Genomic DNA, 17,242 nt, shown 5'->3' with positions numbered 1-17,242 from the left:
AGAGTGCAGAGTGATGCTACTGGGACTCGAGGGCCTGAGTTATAAGGAAAAGTTGGGCAGGCTAGGACTTTATTCCTTGGAACATAGGAGATTTTGAGTCATGACCTTGAAGAGGTGCATAAAATTAGGAGTATAGATAGGGTAAATGCACATAGTCCCTTTCCCATGGAAGGGGAACTGAAAAACTGGAAGGTATAGGTTTAAGGTGAGAGGTGAAAGATTTTAAAAAAAAGGACCCGTGGGGCAACTTCTTCATGCAGAAGGTGGTATGTATATGGAATGAGCTGCCAGAGAAAGTTTTTGAGGCAGTTACAATAACAACATTTAAAAGACATTTGGATAAGTACATGGATAGGAGAGGTTTAGATATGGTCCAAATACAGGCAAATGGCACTAGCTTGGTGGACACTATGGTTGGCATGGACAAGTTGGGCTGTTGGTCCTATTTCTATGCTGTATTACTGTATGACTATCTGCCAATTTCCTCTCCTATTGCTTGGCAGCTCTTGCTCCACCCCTTTCCCTCACCTTGTTATGATGGTGGTCTCCCACCATCTTTCAGTCCAATTGAAGGATCTCAACCCAAAACATCAACTGTCCATTTCCCTCCACAAATGCTGCCTGTGAGTTCCTCCAGCAATTTGTTACTCAAAAGACTTCTAACTTAAAGTCAGAGAGCAATACAGCATGGATACAGGCCCTTCGGCCCAACTAGTCCATGCTGACCACAGTGCCCACCCAGCTAGTCCCAATTTCCTGCGTTCAGCCCATATCCATCTGAGCCCTGCCCCTCCCATGTGCCTATCCAAGTGCTCCTTAAATGATATTATTGTACCTGCCTTAACCACTTCCTGTGGCAGCTCGTTCCATATACTCACCACCCTGTGTGTGGAAAAAGTTGCCCCTCAGGTCTTTTTTAAATCTTTTCACCCTAAATCTATGCCCCCTAGTTTTGGACCCCCTTACCCTCGGTAAAAGACAATTACCATCCACCTTATCTATGCCTCTCATAATTTTAAACATTTCTACAATGTCACCCCTCATTCTCCTATGTTCCAAGGAATAAAGACCTAGCCTAGTCAACATCTCCCTGTAATTCAGGCTCTCTCGTCCTGGAAACATCCTCGTAAATCTTTTCTGCACTCTTCCCAATTTAACCATGTCTTTCCCATAACAGGGTGACCCAAACCATACACAGTATTCCAAGTGCAGCCTCACTAACGACTTGTACAACTGCAACATAATGTCCCAACTCCTTTACTTAATGCCCTGACTGATGAAGGCCAGCATGCCAAACACCTTTTTCACCACCCTGTCTACTGTGATGCTGCTTTCGACAAACTATGCACTTGTGCTCCTAGGTCCTTCTGTTCCATTACCCTCCCTAGTGCCCTACCATTAATAGTAGAAGTCCTACACTGGTTTGACTTTTCAAATGCATCACCTCACACTTATCCGTATTGAAATCCATTTGTCATTCCTCAGCCCACTTTGCATATATCAGAATTGAAAGCCATTTGTCAATCTTTGGCCCACTTACCCAGCTGATCAAGATCCCCCTACGATAACTTTCTTCACTATCAACAACACTTATTAGTATACTTTAGTATATTTTGGCGTTGCACACAAGTTGGAAATTTAACTGCAAAGCATCATGGAAAATGCTAAAAGAAATTAAGACTGACACAAAGATAATTTCTTTTAAACAAGACTTCTAATCGATTATAGATGCATAACTGTACATTACTTATAATGCAATGCAAACTTAAAAATATGTAAAATTTTGCAGAACTGCCAAGCTGCTAAGAAATTCTACTCCTTTCATTATACTTTCACAAAACAGAATTAATCTTTAAAGCCAAAAGGTATCAGCTTTGCAGTGGTAAATGATGATAAATGGAAATGATTACATTAGAAACTTGTGAAACTATTGAGACTGATAATGATCTCATTATAATACTGATTTTTATTACATTTTCATTGCAATATTAAATGTATAACAAACATTAAACAATATTTGCAAGAACATACCTTCATTATTAAAGAACATACAATGCCTTTTGCAGTATCAAGATGTTCTTATGTATTTCATGTTCAATGTACTATACCGAGTCACTTTTAGCTTTGGGGGAAGTGCAATAGTCAATTGTGTGTAAAAAGACCAGACAAATGTTGTTTGGGTAAATGTTACTTAATTTTGATGACATAGTTTAAGGAATGAATTTTTACCAGCTCATTACAATACAGCATTACTTGTTAAAAATATTGCAGCAAACCTCACCTGATTGGAAGGTCTAAAAATTTGGTTTTGAATACCTGTGATAAATATGTGAGAGAACTGCCCCCCCACCCCCCACCTTGTACTCAACCCTGGACATTCAGTTGTAGCAGCCAAAACTGGTGGAACAATGTGCTTCCTTCAGAAATGTGCTTCACAAATTTCTTCCTTCAGAACTCAAATTCACAGTTTATCCAGGAGGTGGCACTTCAAACTCTGCAGCACTCACTCAATATTGCCACGAGCAGGTTAATCATCACTGAACCAACACGAAAGAAATAAAAATAAAGAAAATGCAAATGTCTGAAATTGGAAATGAGAGCAGAAAACGTATGGAATTTGAAATGGAATACTGAATTAACCAAGATAATAAAAACATAATTTGTCAAGGTGTCATCCTCATAATATGTTGGCTCTGGGAATATGTTCTGTTATAGAATTGTACAGGACAGGAACATGCCTTTGGCCCGCTGCTTCTCTTCCAACCATCATGCCCATTTACACTAATTCCACTTGCCTGCACTAATTCTACATCTCTTATAATTTTATATACTCCTATCATGGCACCTCTCAGCCTCCTTTGCTTCAATAAAAACAGATAACCTATCCAATCCCTCTCTATAATTCAAGCTCTCCAATCCAGGCAACATCCTTGCTAATCTTTTCTGCACTCTTTCTCACTTAATTACATCTTATTAAATTTTCATTGCAATATTAATTTATAACAAACATTAAAAAAGAACTGCACACAATACTCCAAGTGCAGCCTATAACGTTTTGTACAACTGTAATGTGACTTCCCAATTTTTGTACTAAATGCCTTGGCTGACGAAGGCAAGTGTGCCACAAGCCTTCTTTACCACCCTGTCTGTGTTACTACTTTCAGGGAACTATGTATTTGTACTCTCAAGGATAATTGTTGACAATTTGCACATATTCGTCATTATATAATTAAATATTGATTCAAAATAAAAACCACAAATGCTTGAAATCTGAAAAACAGAAAATGCTGAAAAACACAAGTCAGACAGCATCTGTGGAAACAGTCAACATTTAAGGTCTTCAAACCCCTTCAGCAGGACTGGGATAAAGAAAGATGCAAGTTGGTTATCAATAAGAGAGGTGGGGGAGGGATGAGTAGAACAAAGGGAATGCCTGAGATAGGATGACAAAAACGATTTAACAGTGGTACACATTATGCTGCTTGGTCTATGTAATGAGTTGTTAATGATAAGGTGGTGGGACCTCCCCAGCAGGCCAAACTTATACATATAGGTTAAGAAAAACTGAGCCAATACGAGATAAAAGCCAAAAGTGGAAAGTGCTGCCATCAGTAGAAAGGGTGAAATGAAGTGTCTTTCACAGGGTAAAGTCAGGCAATTGGGATTAGGTTGCTACTATGGCTGTATAATTTGCTGCTTATGTGGTTCTGGTTTACTGAGACATCTCACCTGAAACAGGTTCCTCATCTGGAACTCTGCAGATGCCGAGTGACCTGTTGAATTTTCTGTTTTTGTTTATTGTTAATGCAATAGCTCCAAACGCCCCGCATCAACAATGACAGGAACTGGCCCTTCATCGACATTCAATTCAATGGAGTCGCTTTGTTTGGCGGAGTCAACAGGAACAGGTAAAAGATCAGCCTGGAGAGCCTGCCCACGCCATCGGTGACCCGACCGTTTGCTGCGCCCCCACTTCAACCCGCCCCAAACATTCCCTGTCGGAGGACAGAATTCCCTTTTAAGGGAATAGAACACCTGACGTCACCAGCACTTGGAAAGGCTGGGGTGGGAAGCGATGCCCGCCGGAAGCGACGGGCGGTAGGGGACGGAATTAGGAGGATAACCGGGCCTCACTTTTGATTGAGGGCTGTGCAGACCAATGAGAGAGCGTAGGGCTCTCTCGCTGAGGATGACGCCATGGCGATGGGCGATGGGCGAAGGGCGGGGTGAGGCGTTCCTGGGAGGGGAGTCTTGCTCGAGCAAAGTGGTTCGGGGAGTGTTCGTTTCTTGTGCCTCACAAATTAGAAAGCGGAGGTATTTTGAACCGATCTTTTGGCGAAAAGCATCGCCTTCTTCCCCTTAACTTTGGGTACACTTTGATCTCGGTTCTGCTAGAGTTGCAACGATGCCTGTGTTTCACACGAAGACGATAGAAAGTATCCTGGAGCCCGTGGCTCAACAAATTTCCCATCTGGTTATTATGCACGAAGAGGGTGAAGTGGATGGGAAAGCCATTCCTGACCTTACGGGCCCGGTTGCTGCTGTGCAGGCAGCTGTCAGTAATTTAGTGAGGGTAAGTGCATCCTCTGAGAGCCCGTCAGGGCGCACTGTGTTGTACAAGTACTTAAAATGCCGCAGAATGAAAAGGATCTTGTTTTCCAAGACAAAGGTGGACCCAGTATAGATGTTCCATAATTCATTCCTTGCTGCCAGGGTGACAGTACAGCAGGAATTTCCCTCCCAAATAAGTCCACGTTGATGTCGAATACAATTAACAACTTTGGACGAATCGTGTCCCACTGCTGAGAAGTAGATGGCCCTCGTTCAGTCTCTGATCCTGCAAAGCTTCACCAGAGACTGAAATAATTGGGTGTGAAGTATAGTTCCGAGATGCCATTTAATTATGTACATAATGTTTTTTTAATGTGTAACTAATGTTGCTGTGATGTCAGCATTTTTTCTTTCTGTTAAGGCTTCTGTAAACATTTAATAGTTTTATATTTTTATTGTGTAAAGCAAACCATGTGAGAGCTGTGAAAAGGCTTTGTTTCTTACTTGCCAACGGTGGAGCATCCCCTGCGAGAACGAATTTCAATTGTCTGTTAAAAATTTGCAGCTCTAAACTGATGCAGAGAAAGAAAAGTAAAACTGTTTAGCTTACTTCTTGTTCCTTGAACCTGAGCCTTAAAACCAAGTTTCTTCCTTTTTTGTTAAATGTCAGTTGTTTTGAGGTTGATTTGATCGAACGACTTGCATGACAGCAACCGGAAAGCGTTGGCATACTCAAAGACAACTGGTTGTCTTTCATGAATTTGCAGTTTGTCAGTGATATTTATTGTTGTATCATGTATGCAGGTGAATTTATGTTTTGGGCAATGTTGAAGAAGGTAATATAACAGAATGACTTTAGGCGTTTGCAGAATGTGGTTCAGGGATGTGCTAAGTAGACTCATTTGTCACTGAAGATTTTTGTCACAAACGTGTTCAGTTTTGCTGATGACTATTCGTCCATTGTCAAATTGAGTGCAGACTATTTGTGGTTAACTGATAAATGTGTGAAATGCATTTTAATTTATACAATCAGAGCTTTTGGTCTTGGTATATTGAGGGATTTGGAAATCTGAAGTTATAAAAGAAACAGAAAATAATGGCACTAATCAAGTCAAGCAATGTCTATGGCCAAGGAAGCTCCATTGATCTGAACGTGTAACATTTTTGCAGAGGAGATTCACCAGGATGTTGCATGGATTGGAGAACTTTAGTAAGGGGGAGATTATGGATTTATTTTCCCTGGAGCAAAGGAGGCTGAGGGCTGACGTGACAGAAGATTCTGTGAGGCATAGATAGGGTAGATATTCAAAATCTCTTTCCCATGGTAGGGCTGTCAAAAACAAGAAGGAATAGGCTTAAGATAAAAGGAGTTTTAAAATGAATCTGAGGGTAAGTTTTTTTACACAGCAGTTGATATTTAGAGTGCTCTGCCAGAGGAGGTGGTGGGATCCGATATAATTACATTTAAGAGGCATTTAGACTGACTATTAAATAGGCAAGGCATAGCAGGATACAGTCCCAATGTGGGCAAATAGGATTATATAGATGGGCAAAAAGGTCAGCATGGACGTTGTGGACCAATGGGCCTATTTCCTTGCTGCGTGACTCTAACTCTATGACTGTAACATCTGCCGGGCTAACGAGCCAGTGGTCCCCTCTGTTCTATTACCCTCTTTTTTTTTCCTGTAGAAAAAAGTCCAGATTTCAAAAAAAAAATGCAAAAATACCTTTGTAGTCTCCTTTTTTAGAACCTCAGGAAATAAACCATCTGATCCAGGGAATTTTTTAACTTTTATTCCACTTAATTTTTGCAGCGCTTTCTTTTTGTTAATGCTGACTACTTTGAGTGATAGAGTATTGAGTTATACGGCATGGAAACAGGCCCTTTGGCCCAACTTGTCAATGCTAACCAAGGTGCTTACCTGAGCTAAATTGGCTCCATTTGGCCCATATCCCTCTATACCTTTCCTATCCACGTCTCTGTCCAAATGTCTCTTAAATGTTGCAATTGTACCCACCTCTACTCCACCTTCTGGCAGCTTGTTCCACATACCCACCACCCTCTGTGGAAAAAGTTACCCCTCAGTTCTCCTTTAAGTCTTTGCCCTTTCACCTTAAATCTAGCTCTCTACTTTTGGATTCCCCTACCCCGTGAAAAAGACTGTGACCATTCATCGTATCTATGCCCTCATGATTTTATATAGCTCTATAAGGTCACTCCTCAACCACCTATGCTCCACGGTAAAAAGCCCCAGCCAATCCAGTCTCTCCTTGTAACTCAAACCTTCCAGTCCCAGTAACATCCTTGTGAATCTTTTCTGCACCCTTTCTAACTTAATGACATCTTTCCTATAGCAAGGTGACCAGAATTGCACACAATACTCCAAGTGTGGTCTCACCAATGTCTTGTACAAATGTAACATGATGTCCCAATTTTTGTATTCAGTAACCTGACCAATGAAGGCAAGTGTGCCAAGTGTCTTCTTCACCACCCTGTCTACTTTTGTCAGCACTCTTGGAGAACTATGTAGTTGTACCTCTGGGTCTCTCTGTTCTACAACACTCTCGAGAGCCCTGCCATTTACCGTGTGAGTCCTGCCCTGGTTTAACTTTACAAAATGCAACATTTTGCACTTGTCTAAATTACATCTACCATTCAGATAACTTTCATCACTTTCACTATACCACCAATTTTGGCGTCAGCTGCAAACTTGCTAACCTTCTCGTTCTTGTCCAAATCGTTAATGTAGACTATAAACAACAGTGGACCCAGCACCGATCCCTGCAGCACACTGGTGGACATAGGCCACCAATCTGAAAATCAACCCTCAACTGTACCCTCTGACTCCTTCCACCATACCAGTTTGTGTCCAGTTGGTGAGCTTACCCTGGATCTCATGTGACCTAATGTTGCCAACCAGCCTACTGTGCTGGACTTTGTCAAAGACCTTGCTAAAGTTCCTCACTTTTATTAGACCCTTTGTTTATCACAAGCCCTGATATTTTTTTGTGTCTTCAATTTCTCAGCTATTCACTGATTCCCACTTATATTTTCTTCTGCCTTCAAGCAGACTACAGCTACTTTTGTAGCTCGCTTTCCCAAGAGTTACTTGTATTTCAAATTATCCAAGTCTCATATTCTGTCTTCCATTTTATCAAATTTTTGGTAATTGTTTAATTCTAAAGTTTTCCCAGTCCCCAGTTTTACACTTGTACCTTGCTTAGTGCCATGCTGTAAAGTGCTGACTAGTTATAACACTTATGGTCCTCCAGTTCAAACTTGCAGGCACACATCCGTACATCTGCTTGAATTGTGTGCTGCTGTGCCAAGACCTGATGTGACCCCTGCCCTCTGCTTGCATTCTCCAACAATGAATTCCCTCGCACTTCAGGTGAAGGTGCTTGGAAAGGCTGGTGTTGGGTGGGCTTGGGCGAGCAGTGCTGCTGTTTGGCACTAAAATGTGGGAACTGGAAGTAGCTGCTCCATGTGCAGTCAGACCACCTAAATTCTGTGGTCTCTCATCACTACCTGTTGTACATGATGGAACTTGCTGGCATCCCAGCTCTCTCAATTCCAGAGATTTTTCTGTGGTAACAAGCTCAATGGTGGTTACTGGCTGTTGAGCTTGTTACCACAGAGACTGAGCGTCATGCAGCCCAATAAAAAGAGGGGGAGACTTGTCCACACACCCATGTATTTGGCTTTTTGTACCCTTGCAGTTTAGTTGTGTCAAACCATTAAATTCAAGCCAGCTGGGAATAGATGATGAATGGTAACCTTGTCAGTAATGGTTACATGTGGAGGAAAACTAATAATGTCAAAAAACAGTTCTAGCATTGTAGATGTTTTTTTGATATAGGAGGCAGCCATTTGGCCCATTGTGTCTGTGCTAATAAAAACATACCCAAACTAATGCCACCTTTCAGCACGAGGTCTGTATCTCTGCAGATTGCAGCTTTAAAAGTACACATTCAAATAGTGTTTAAGTGTGATGAAGGTTTCTGCTTTTACCATCCTTTCAGGTAGTAAGTTCCAAATCACTGCTACACTTTGGGTTGGAAAAACATTTTTCATCTTATGTTCTAAACCTTCTATCCATTATTTTACATTGCTTTAGTCTAGGTTCCTCATAATTTATACACTCGAATTAAGTATCATCTTGGTTTCTTCCTTTCAAACAAACAATCCTAGTTTATCCAACCTTTTCTGTAAGCTGCAACTTTTTAGTCCTGTGAATCTCCTCTGCACCCTCTGCAGTCAATAAAAAAAATGCCAATGTACCCAACAACTCCAGTCCACACCAATAAATTCTTTGGTGGCTACTGTATTGGTTAGAGTACAATACCTACTTTCAATAAATATGCTTCCTGTTAATTTTTTGAACAATTTATTGACATTGTTCCAGAAGCTTAACCTATCAAAGCTTATGCATGGGTCTTTGACAAAGAATTGTATAATAATTTGTAAAATGGAACTGGATCTAAATGTCACACTTCGTGAGTAACCTCTTAAATATTTAAATTTTTTGCAACTTTGAGCATTAAGCAAAATGCTTCCAAATATTGCATTACTTGCTGGTGTTCTTAGATTGCAGTGTTTGCCATTGACACATGCAGAACTGGAAAAATAGCGATTCTCAAAAAAAAGGCTTGTGGTAGTCTCTATATTTCACCTAGGTCTGGCCTTTGCTGCTTCAGTGCCATTTCAGGACTGCTTATGTTTGCTTAATTTTAGCTATTCTACTTAGCTGCTTGTGATGAACTCTTATCACAACTGTGATGTTCAACGCAGGTCTTCTTTGATTTCTGTCACTTTTCACTTCCATTACGAAGGCATGCAAATTTCTTTGATACTTTTGATTCCATAATCAACTTCAAGTTCAAGTAAAAGTTTATCGTCATTGGCATACATGGCCAGTGTATAAATGCCACGAAAATTAGTTTTTATTTTGCAACAGCACAGTACATTACAAAGGTGACAAACATAAGTTACATGAACTTAAATTAACATAAAATAATATATTAACTTGCATAACAAAATGAACAGAAGTAAACATAGTGCAAGTTGAGGGAAATATAGTTTGAAGTAGATTTAGAGTTTTGCAGGTTGGTTGAAGAACCTGATGGCAATTGGGAAGTAGCTGTTGTTTAACTTTGAGGTGAAGCCTTCAGGCTCCTGTACCTCCTGCCTGATGGCAGCAATGAGAAGGGTTCATGGCCCAGATGGTGGGGATAGCTGTACGCATGATGGAATTGGCTGAGTCCACCACTCTGTAGGCTCTTGTGCACTGGAGTCTCCATAGTAGGCTGTGATGGAACCAGTCGGAATGCTTTCCACTGTTTATCTCCAGAAGTTTGACAAATCCAGAAGTGTCAAATCTCCTTAAACTTCTTCATAGATGCATCAATGTGCTGTGCCCAGGATAGATCCTCAGGTGTTGACATCAGGAACTTAAAGCTGCTCACCCTTTCCACTGTACACTGTTCAATAAGGTCTGGTGCTAGTTTGCCTGACCTCTCCTTCCAGAAATTCACAGTCATCTCCTTGTATTTCGCTGGTGCTGATCATCAGGTCGTTGTTATGACACCACTTAACCGGCTAACTTATCTTGCTCCTGTACGCTGCCTCGTCACCATCTGTTATTCTTCCAACAACCGTGGTGTCAAAAGTGAATTTGTAGATGGCGTTGGAGCTATGCTTAGCCACACAGTCGTAGGCGTAGAGAGAGTAGAGCAGGTGGTCAAGCACGCAGCGCTGAGTTGCACTTGTGTTGATGGCCAGTGAGGAGTAGATGAGGTTTCCGATCTGTACTGCTTGTGGTCTTCATATGAAGAAGTTGAGGATCCAATTGCAGAGGGAGGTGTAGAGGCCCAGGTCTTGGAGCTTGATAAATTTTGAGGGGATGATGGTGCTGAATGCCAAGCTGCAGTCAAGGAACGATGGCCTGACGTGCATGTTCTGGTTGTCCAGAGCAGAATGGAGATCCAGTAAGATGTAGTCTGCTGTAGACCTATTTGTGATGATAGGCAAATAGAAGTGGGTTTCGAGCCATAACCAACCTCTTTAAGCACTTCATTATGATAGATGTAAGTGCTACTGGATGGTAGTCATTGAGGCAGGTCACCCTGCTCTTCTTGGGTACCGGTACAATTGATGCCACCTTGAAGCAGTTTGGAACCTCAGACTGCAGAAGTGAGAGGTTGAAGATGACTCTGAACACTCCAGCCGGTTGGTCAGCGCTGGCTTTTAGCACTCGACCAGGTACACCATCAGGACCTGACACCTTGTGAGGGTTCACCCTCCTGAAGGATATTCTGATGTCAGCCTCCAAGACTGAGATCGCAGGGTGGTTGAGTGCTGTGAGGACTTGCGCAGGTGTCATTATTCCCCCAAAGCGTGCAAGAAAGCTCATAAGGGAAAGATGATGCTATTTGTTCTCACCTTGCAGGAGGTGACAGTGTGCAAGGGCTGCCACAGCTGTTGAGAATCCATTTGTGTCTAGCTTTATCTAGAATTGCCCCTTGCACTCACGATAGCCTTCCAGAGGTCGTACCTGGGCTTGTAGATCTCTGGATACGCCAGTCCTGAACACAACAGTTCAAGCCCTCAGCAGACTACAAATCTCCAGGTTCATTCAGGGTTTCTGATTTGGGAACACCCAATATGTTTTTGTAGGCACACACTCATCCACGTGGGTCTGAATGAAGTTGGTGACGAATGTGGTATTTTCATTCAGATCTGTTGATGAATCCCTAAACGTGGTCCAGTGCACTGATTCAAAGCAGTCCTGTATTCGCTCCTCTGTTTCCCTTGACCATATCTTCGTGGTCCTCTCCACTAGTGCTGCACTCTTCAGTCTCTGCCTGTGCGCAGGAAGGAGAAGCAGAGGCCAGATGCTCAGATTTCCCAAAGTGCGGGTGTGGGGTGGCACATTTGGCGATGGTGTAAGTGGTCAACTCTGTTGGGTCCTCTGGTGTTACAGGTGATATGCTGCTGGTAGTTTGGCAGAGGCTTCTTCAAGCTAGCCTGGTTGAAGTTCCCCGAGGTGATGGGGAAGGCATCAGGGTGTGCCATTTCGTGCCTGTTAATCACAGCACTCAATTCCTCCACTGCCAACTTGACTTCTGCCTGGGATAGGATGTTATACTGCAACCAGGATAACAGTGGAGAACTCCCTCAGCAGATAGTATGGACAACACTTAACTGCCAGGTGTTCCAGGTGGGGGAGTGGAAATGAGACAGAACCTCCACATCTGAGCACCACGACCAGTTAATCAAGAAGCAAATGCTGCCGCCTCTTCCTTAACCTGATAGCTGCATTCCAATCCATGTGGTGGATGGTGATGCCCTCGGGCTGGAGCACAGTGTCCAGAGAGCTGGGGGTGAGCGATGTCTCTGAAACAGAGCACACAGCAGCGTCTCGTGTCTTTTTGATAAAGCAGTCTTGCTCTGAGATCTTCCATCTTGTTCTGTAATGACTGCATATTTAGCCAGGAGGATGCTAGGGATGGGGGTCTCAAGTCCCAACGCTTCCTGGCATCCATGTTTCCTGGCACAATGGAGGCTTCAGTAACGGCTTCCAGATGCTGTACTCAGCTTCTGGGTGGTCTTTTCTGCTGAGACTGTCGGATCTGTTCAGCAATCCTAAGTTCGCTAATGCACTTAAATGGCTTAAAACACCATTTGTTACTGCAGTCATTGTGGCTGCAGATTTCGGCTTTAGGAGGTAAGAATGGGAATATTTTACTTTCCCTTGGGAGCTTGCTGCAAAGTGTTGCCACCCTCTGGCCCCATCACTTTTCTTTGGAGATGCCCACTGCAATTCTTCCTCTGAAGTTGCTATTTATTTCCTGAGTCCAGTGAAAAAGTTATTTTGTGATTCTTTCCAGGTCTGAAACCACCCATAACGACCCATAAAGCTGAAAAGGGCAATATAAATTGAGAAACTGGTGTAACTCATCTTAAGAGATGATCAGGGAACTGTTCATTGTCTCGGGCAACAGTTTATCCTAAACCAACATCCATTGGAAAAAAATTGGTTTGTTTTATAAAAATTGGCTGTTTTGTTGTCCTATGTTATAACCATGACAATATTTTAAAACTACTTCATTAATTTTGAAGCAAATTGGGGCATCCTGAGGCAGTGGAAGTCACTAATATTCATGTTATTTCATCCATACCATCTCCTGAATTTCACTGAATCGTGATACTATTGCACATAAACTCAATTTAAAATAACATGATTTCTATCGGTATTATGCAATTGAAAGTCATTTTTTCTTTCCTTTGTAGACAGAACCATCATAATCACCATTCCCATGTGGTTTTGCACTAGTCCAGCAACCTGACTGTACACTTCAGAGCATGACTCACCCCTGCATGACTGATGTGACTTTCATGTCAGGGATGCACAGGCTGATATCATTCCACATGCAACTTTCCTTATGAACCTGGGCCATGTTTCCCTGGGAAAGACCATTATTCGACATTGAGGATAACCTGATCTTTCCAATATAGTATTGCACTGGGATGCCTGTTGCATGAGCCACTTATTTGCCTTTCAATTTTCGTGGACGTCTCTCCACCCTGGACTGCACTGATCACGCCTTCCCAAAACCCACCAGTCTCCAAACAGACAATGCAAACCCTCTAAAATTGGTCCTAGTCTGCTGTCCCCATCCTCTCATGAATCATTAGCAGTTAGCTCCAGTTTTGCAATCTGATCCCCCACTCCCTAATTGCCCATCAGCACCAAACTCCAATGCCCTCTGCCTGACCATAGTGTGGATCCGAATAAACAGAAGAGATTTGCTAGCATATTGTCTGCAGTGGAAGACTTTACTTTTAAGGATTAGGTGGTGTGAGTTTATTCTCATTGAAATGTAGGAGGCTGAGGGGTGACTTTATAGAGCTTTATAAAATTATGAGGGGCATTGATAGGGTAGATAGTCTTTTTCCCAGAGTAGGGGAATCTAAAACCAGTTGGCATCGGTTTAAGATGAGAGGGGAGAAATTTAAAGGAGATCTAAGGGGAAAGTTTTTCATGGGGTGGTGGTTAAGGTGGTAGAGGGAAATATAGTTAAGTGTTTAAAAGACATTTAGACAGGTAATTGCCCATCAGCACCAAGGAAAGAAGTAGGGGGATATGGGCCTAATGCGGGTAAATGGGATTAGCATAGTTAGATATCACCAAGACCATAAATGAGTTGGGCCAAAGGGCCCAACTCTGACTCTAACACTTCCTCTGCCTGCACCCCATCTTTAACACATGAAGTCTGCAGCAGGTGCTAATGAACAAAACAGTATATGATGCTCATCTCTTTTGCCTGTCCAGCTGGCTATTAATTTCTGACTCAAAATAGTTGGTGGAGTAGAGTTTCCTCTCCTATTATTAATCAGACTAATTTAGCTTTCACTGCCCATGTCATGCCATCCTAACCCTGGGCCCAGCGATCTTTTTAATTTGCTTCTGTCATCTGTAATTTATTGAAGCTGTTTGGAAATGAAAATCAGTTGCATCTTGGGTAACTGTTAGTTGACTTGTGAAAGTCCTCAAAATTAAATTGGTAATTTGGTTTATTATTAACATAGAATATAGAACACTACAGCACAGTACAGGCCCTTCGGCCCACAACGTTGTACTGACATTTTATCCTGCTCTAAGATCTATCTAACCCTTCCCACCCACATAGCTCCCCATTTCTCTAACATTCATATGTCTATCTAAGAGTCCCTTAAATGTCCCTAATGTATCTGCCCCCACAACCTCTACTGGCAGTGCGTTCCATGCACCCACCGCTCTCTGTGTAAAAAAAAACACAACTTACCCCTGACATCCCCTTTATACCTTCCTCCACTCACCTCAAAATTATGTCCCCTCATGTTAGCCATTGTCGCCCTGGGAAAATGTCTCTGACTGTCCACTCGATCTATGCCTCTTATCATCTTGTACACCTCTATCAAGTCACCTCTCATCATCCTCCTCTCCAAAGAGAAAAGCCCTAGCTCACTCAACCTATCCTCATAAGACATGCTCTCCAGTCCAGGCAACATCCTGGTAAATCTCCTCTGCACCCTCTCTAAAGCTTCCACGTCCTTCCTATAATGAGGTGACCAGAACTGAACACAATACTCCAAATGTGGTTAAGCAGAATTCTTTAGAGCTGCAACATCACCTCGCGGCTGAGCATCATCGCCAAAGGCGCAGCAATCTCTTCCCTCATTTCCCGTAACAACCTTGGATATATCCCATCTGGCCCCAGTGATTTATCTATCCTAATGTTTTTCAAAAGTTCCAGCACATCCTCTTTCCTCACGTTGACATGCCCTAGCGTATCAGCCTGTCGTACGCCATCCTCACAAACGTCAAGGTCTCTCTCTCTCTAGTGAATACTGAAGCAAATTATTCATTAAGGACCTCCCCTCCGTCTTCTGACTCTTCTTTTATCCTATTTCCCTTTTATCCCTGATTGGTCTTACCCTCACTCCAATCTTCCTCTTATACTTCACATACGTGTAGAATGCCTTGGAGTTTTCCTTGAATCTACTTGCCAAGGACTTCTCATGCCCCCTTCCAGCTCTCCTAAGTCCATTCTTCAGCTCCGTCCTGGCTACCTTTATTGTCACATGTGATGAGATGCAGTGAAAAGCTTTTGTTTGCATGTCATTCCGTATGTAAGTACATCAAGGTAGTGCAAAGGGGGAAAAGAAACAATGCAGGATATGGTGTTACAGTTACAGAGAGAGTGCATTGCAGGTAGACAAATAAGGTGCAAGTGCCAAAATGAGGTAGATGGAGCGATCAAGAGTTCATCTTTATTGTATGAGAGGTCTGTTCAAGAGTCTGATAACGGTGGGATTGAAGCTGTCCTCGAGCCTGGTGGTACAGTTTCTCAAGCTTTAGTATCTTCTGCCCGATGGGAGGGGGAGAAGAAAGAGTGACCAGGCTGGGAGGGGTCCTTGATTATGTTGGCTACTTTCCTGAGGCTGCAGGAAATACAGACTGAGTCCATCAGCCTGTTGTATGACACCCTCATAATCGTCAAGGTCTCTCTCACTGGTGAATACTGAAGCAAAGTATTCATTAAGGACCTTCCCTACCTCTTCCGACTCTAGGCACATAGAAACATAGAACGTAGAAAACCTACAGCACAATACAGGCCCTTCGGCCCACAAGTTGTGCCGAACATGTCCCTACCTTAGAAATTACTAGGCTTACCCAGAACCCTCTTTTTCTAAGCTCCATGTACCTATCCAAAAATCTCTTAAACAACCCTATCATATCTGCCTCCACCACCATTGCCGGCAGCTCATTCCGTGCACTCAATACTCTCTGAGTAAGAAACTTACCCCTGACATCTCCTCTGTACCTACTCCCCAGCACCTTAAACCTGTGTCCTCTTGTGGCAACCATTTCAGCCCTGGGGAAAAGCCTCTGACAATCATTGCCCCACTTCTGACCTCATGATGGAAGGAAGGGGGTGTTATGAACCAGCAACAAAAGAAACACACTGAGTCATGATTCAGTGTTTAAAAACTATTTTATTAATCACTACTTATGATAATAAGAAAAATAAAAGTAAAAATGTTAGTATGTTAGAAGTAAAAATGTTAAACCTTGAACTTCAACCCCAAAAACTAAACTCTTCGCGTGTGTGTGTGTGTGGCAAAGTCCCAAACTCCAAGTCCAGGAATGGTTCTTCAAGTTCATTTCAGCAAGCCATAAGGTGAAATGTGAGCGAAGGCTTTTTCAACAATCACCGTTGTCTGAAGATGTAGAGAACATAGAGAGAGTAATCATGAAATCCAAATGTTCCACAATGGAACCCAAACGACACCTCAGTGTTTACTCGGTAGTGACTTCCTCACCCCGAAAAGCATCCGACTTGTGGTAGTCCGCACAAATACCTGTCTCCTTCTACAGGTCAGCAACAAAGTGAACTCCACCGGATTACTTCCAATTTCCATACGTGGATTGCAGTGACAGACAGTTATTGTTTCTCATCCATCGATAGAGAAACTAGCAGGCTGGTGTCCCCCTCCCCCTCCGACTGACTTCCTCAACAACGTCATTACGTCCTTTATCTTCTGTTGACGTAAGCATGCCCCACACACACACACACACACACACACACACACACACACACACACACACACACACACACACACACACTACTAACTCTATCTTAAAGGGACATTCACTGAGTCTGTAACAGGGGCAATTGATGAAGGAGCTGATCTTTTTCATCCAGAGGGTGGTCAGTGTATTGAATGAGCTGCCAGAGGACGTGGTTGGCGCAGCTATATTTAAAAGGTACTTGGACGAGTACACCAATAAAAAAAGGTTCAGAAGGATATGGGCCAAATGCAGGCAAATGGGACTAGTTTAGATGGGAATCTTGGTCGGCATGGACCAGTCGGACCAAAGGGCTCGTTTCCATGTTCTGTGACTGAGATAAGCAAAATTGGGCAGCTTCAGTCAAGAATTGTATCTGAGACCTTTAAGTGCTGCTTGACTCAAAGATAACTAAATAGGGATTGGAAGGTGGTATTGCCCCTGGAAAGCCTTTGACTCTGAAAACTATTTGTAAGGGAAATCCACTGCACAAAGCTGCATCTGTTTTGCCGTATGTTATCCAGAGATTTGGGGGTTTTCTCTTATTGGCTATTTAGGAAGCTTACAGCTTGTAT

The 17,242-nt window shown here is 42.7% G+C and overlaps 1 protein-coding gene across 1 annotated transcript in view; it reads left to right on the top strand.

Moving 5' to 3' along the window:
* Positions 1-4,222: 4,222 nt before the first annotated feature.
* The window catches only part of LOC127584625 (vinculin-like), a 158,348-nt gene continuing 145,328 nt past the window's right edge, over positions 4,223-17,242 (top strand). Inside the window, 1 exon segment of the mRNA XM_052041443.1 lies at positions 4,223-4,573. Within this exon segment, the coding sequence (XP_051897403.1) occupies positions 4,406-4,573 (168 nt within the window). The 5' untranslated portion in view covers positions 4,223-4,405.

Source organism: Pristis pectinata, chromosome 30 (assembly GCF_009764475.1).
Source record: "Pristis pectinata isolate sPriPec2 chromosome 30, sPriPec2.1.pri, whole genome shotgun sequence".
Classification (NCBI taxonomy): Eukaryota; Metazoa; Chordata; class Chondrichthyes; order Rhinopristiformes; family Pristidae; genus Pristis; species Pristis pectinata.
The sequence above is the reverse complement of the archived record's forward strand: the minus strand, read 5'-3'. Positions and strand labels throughout refer to the sequence as shown.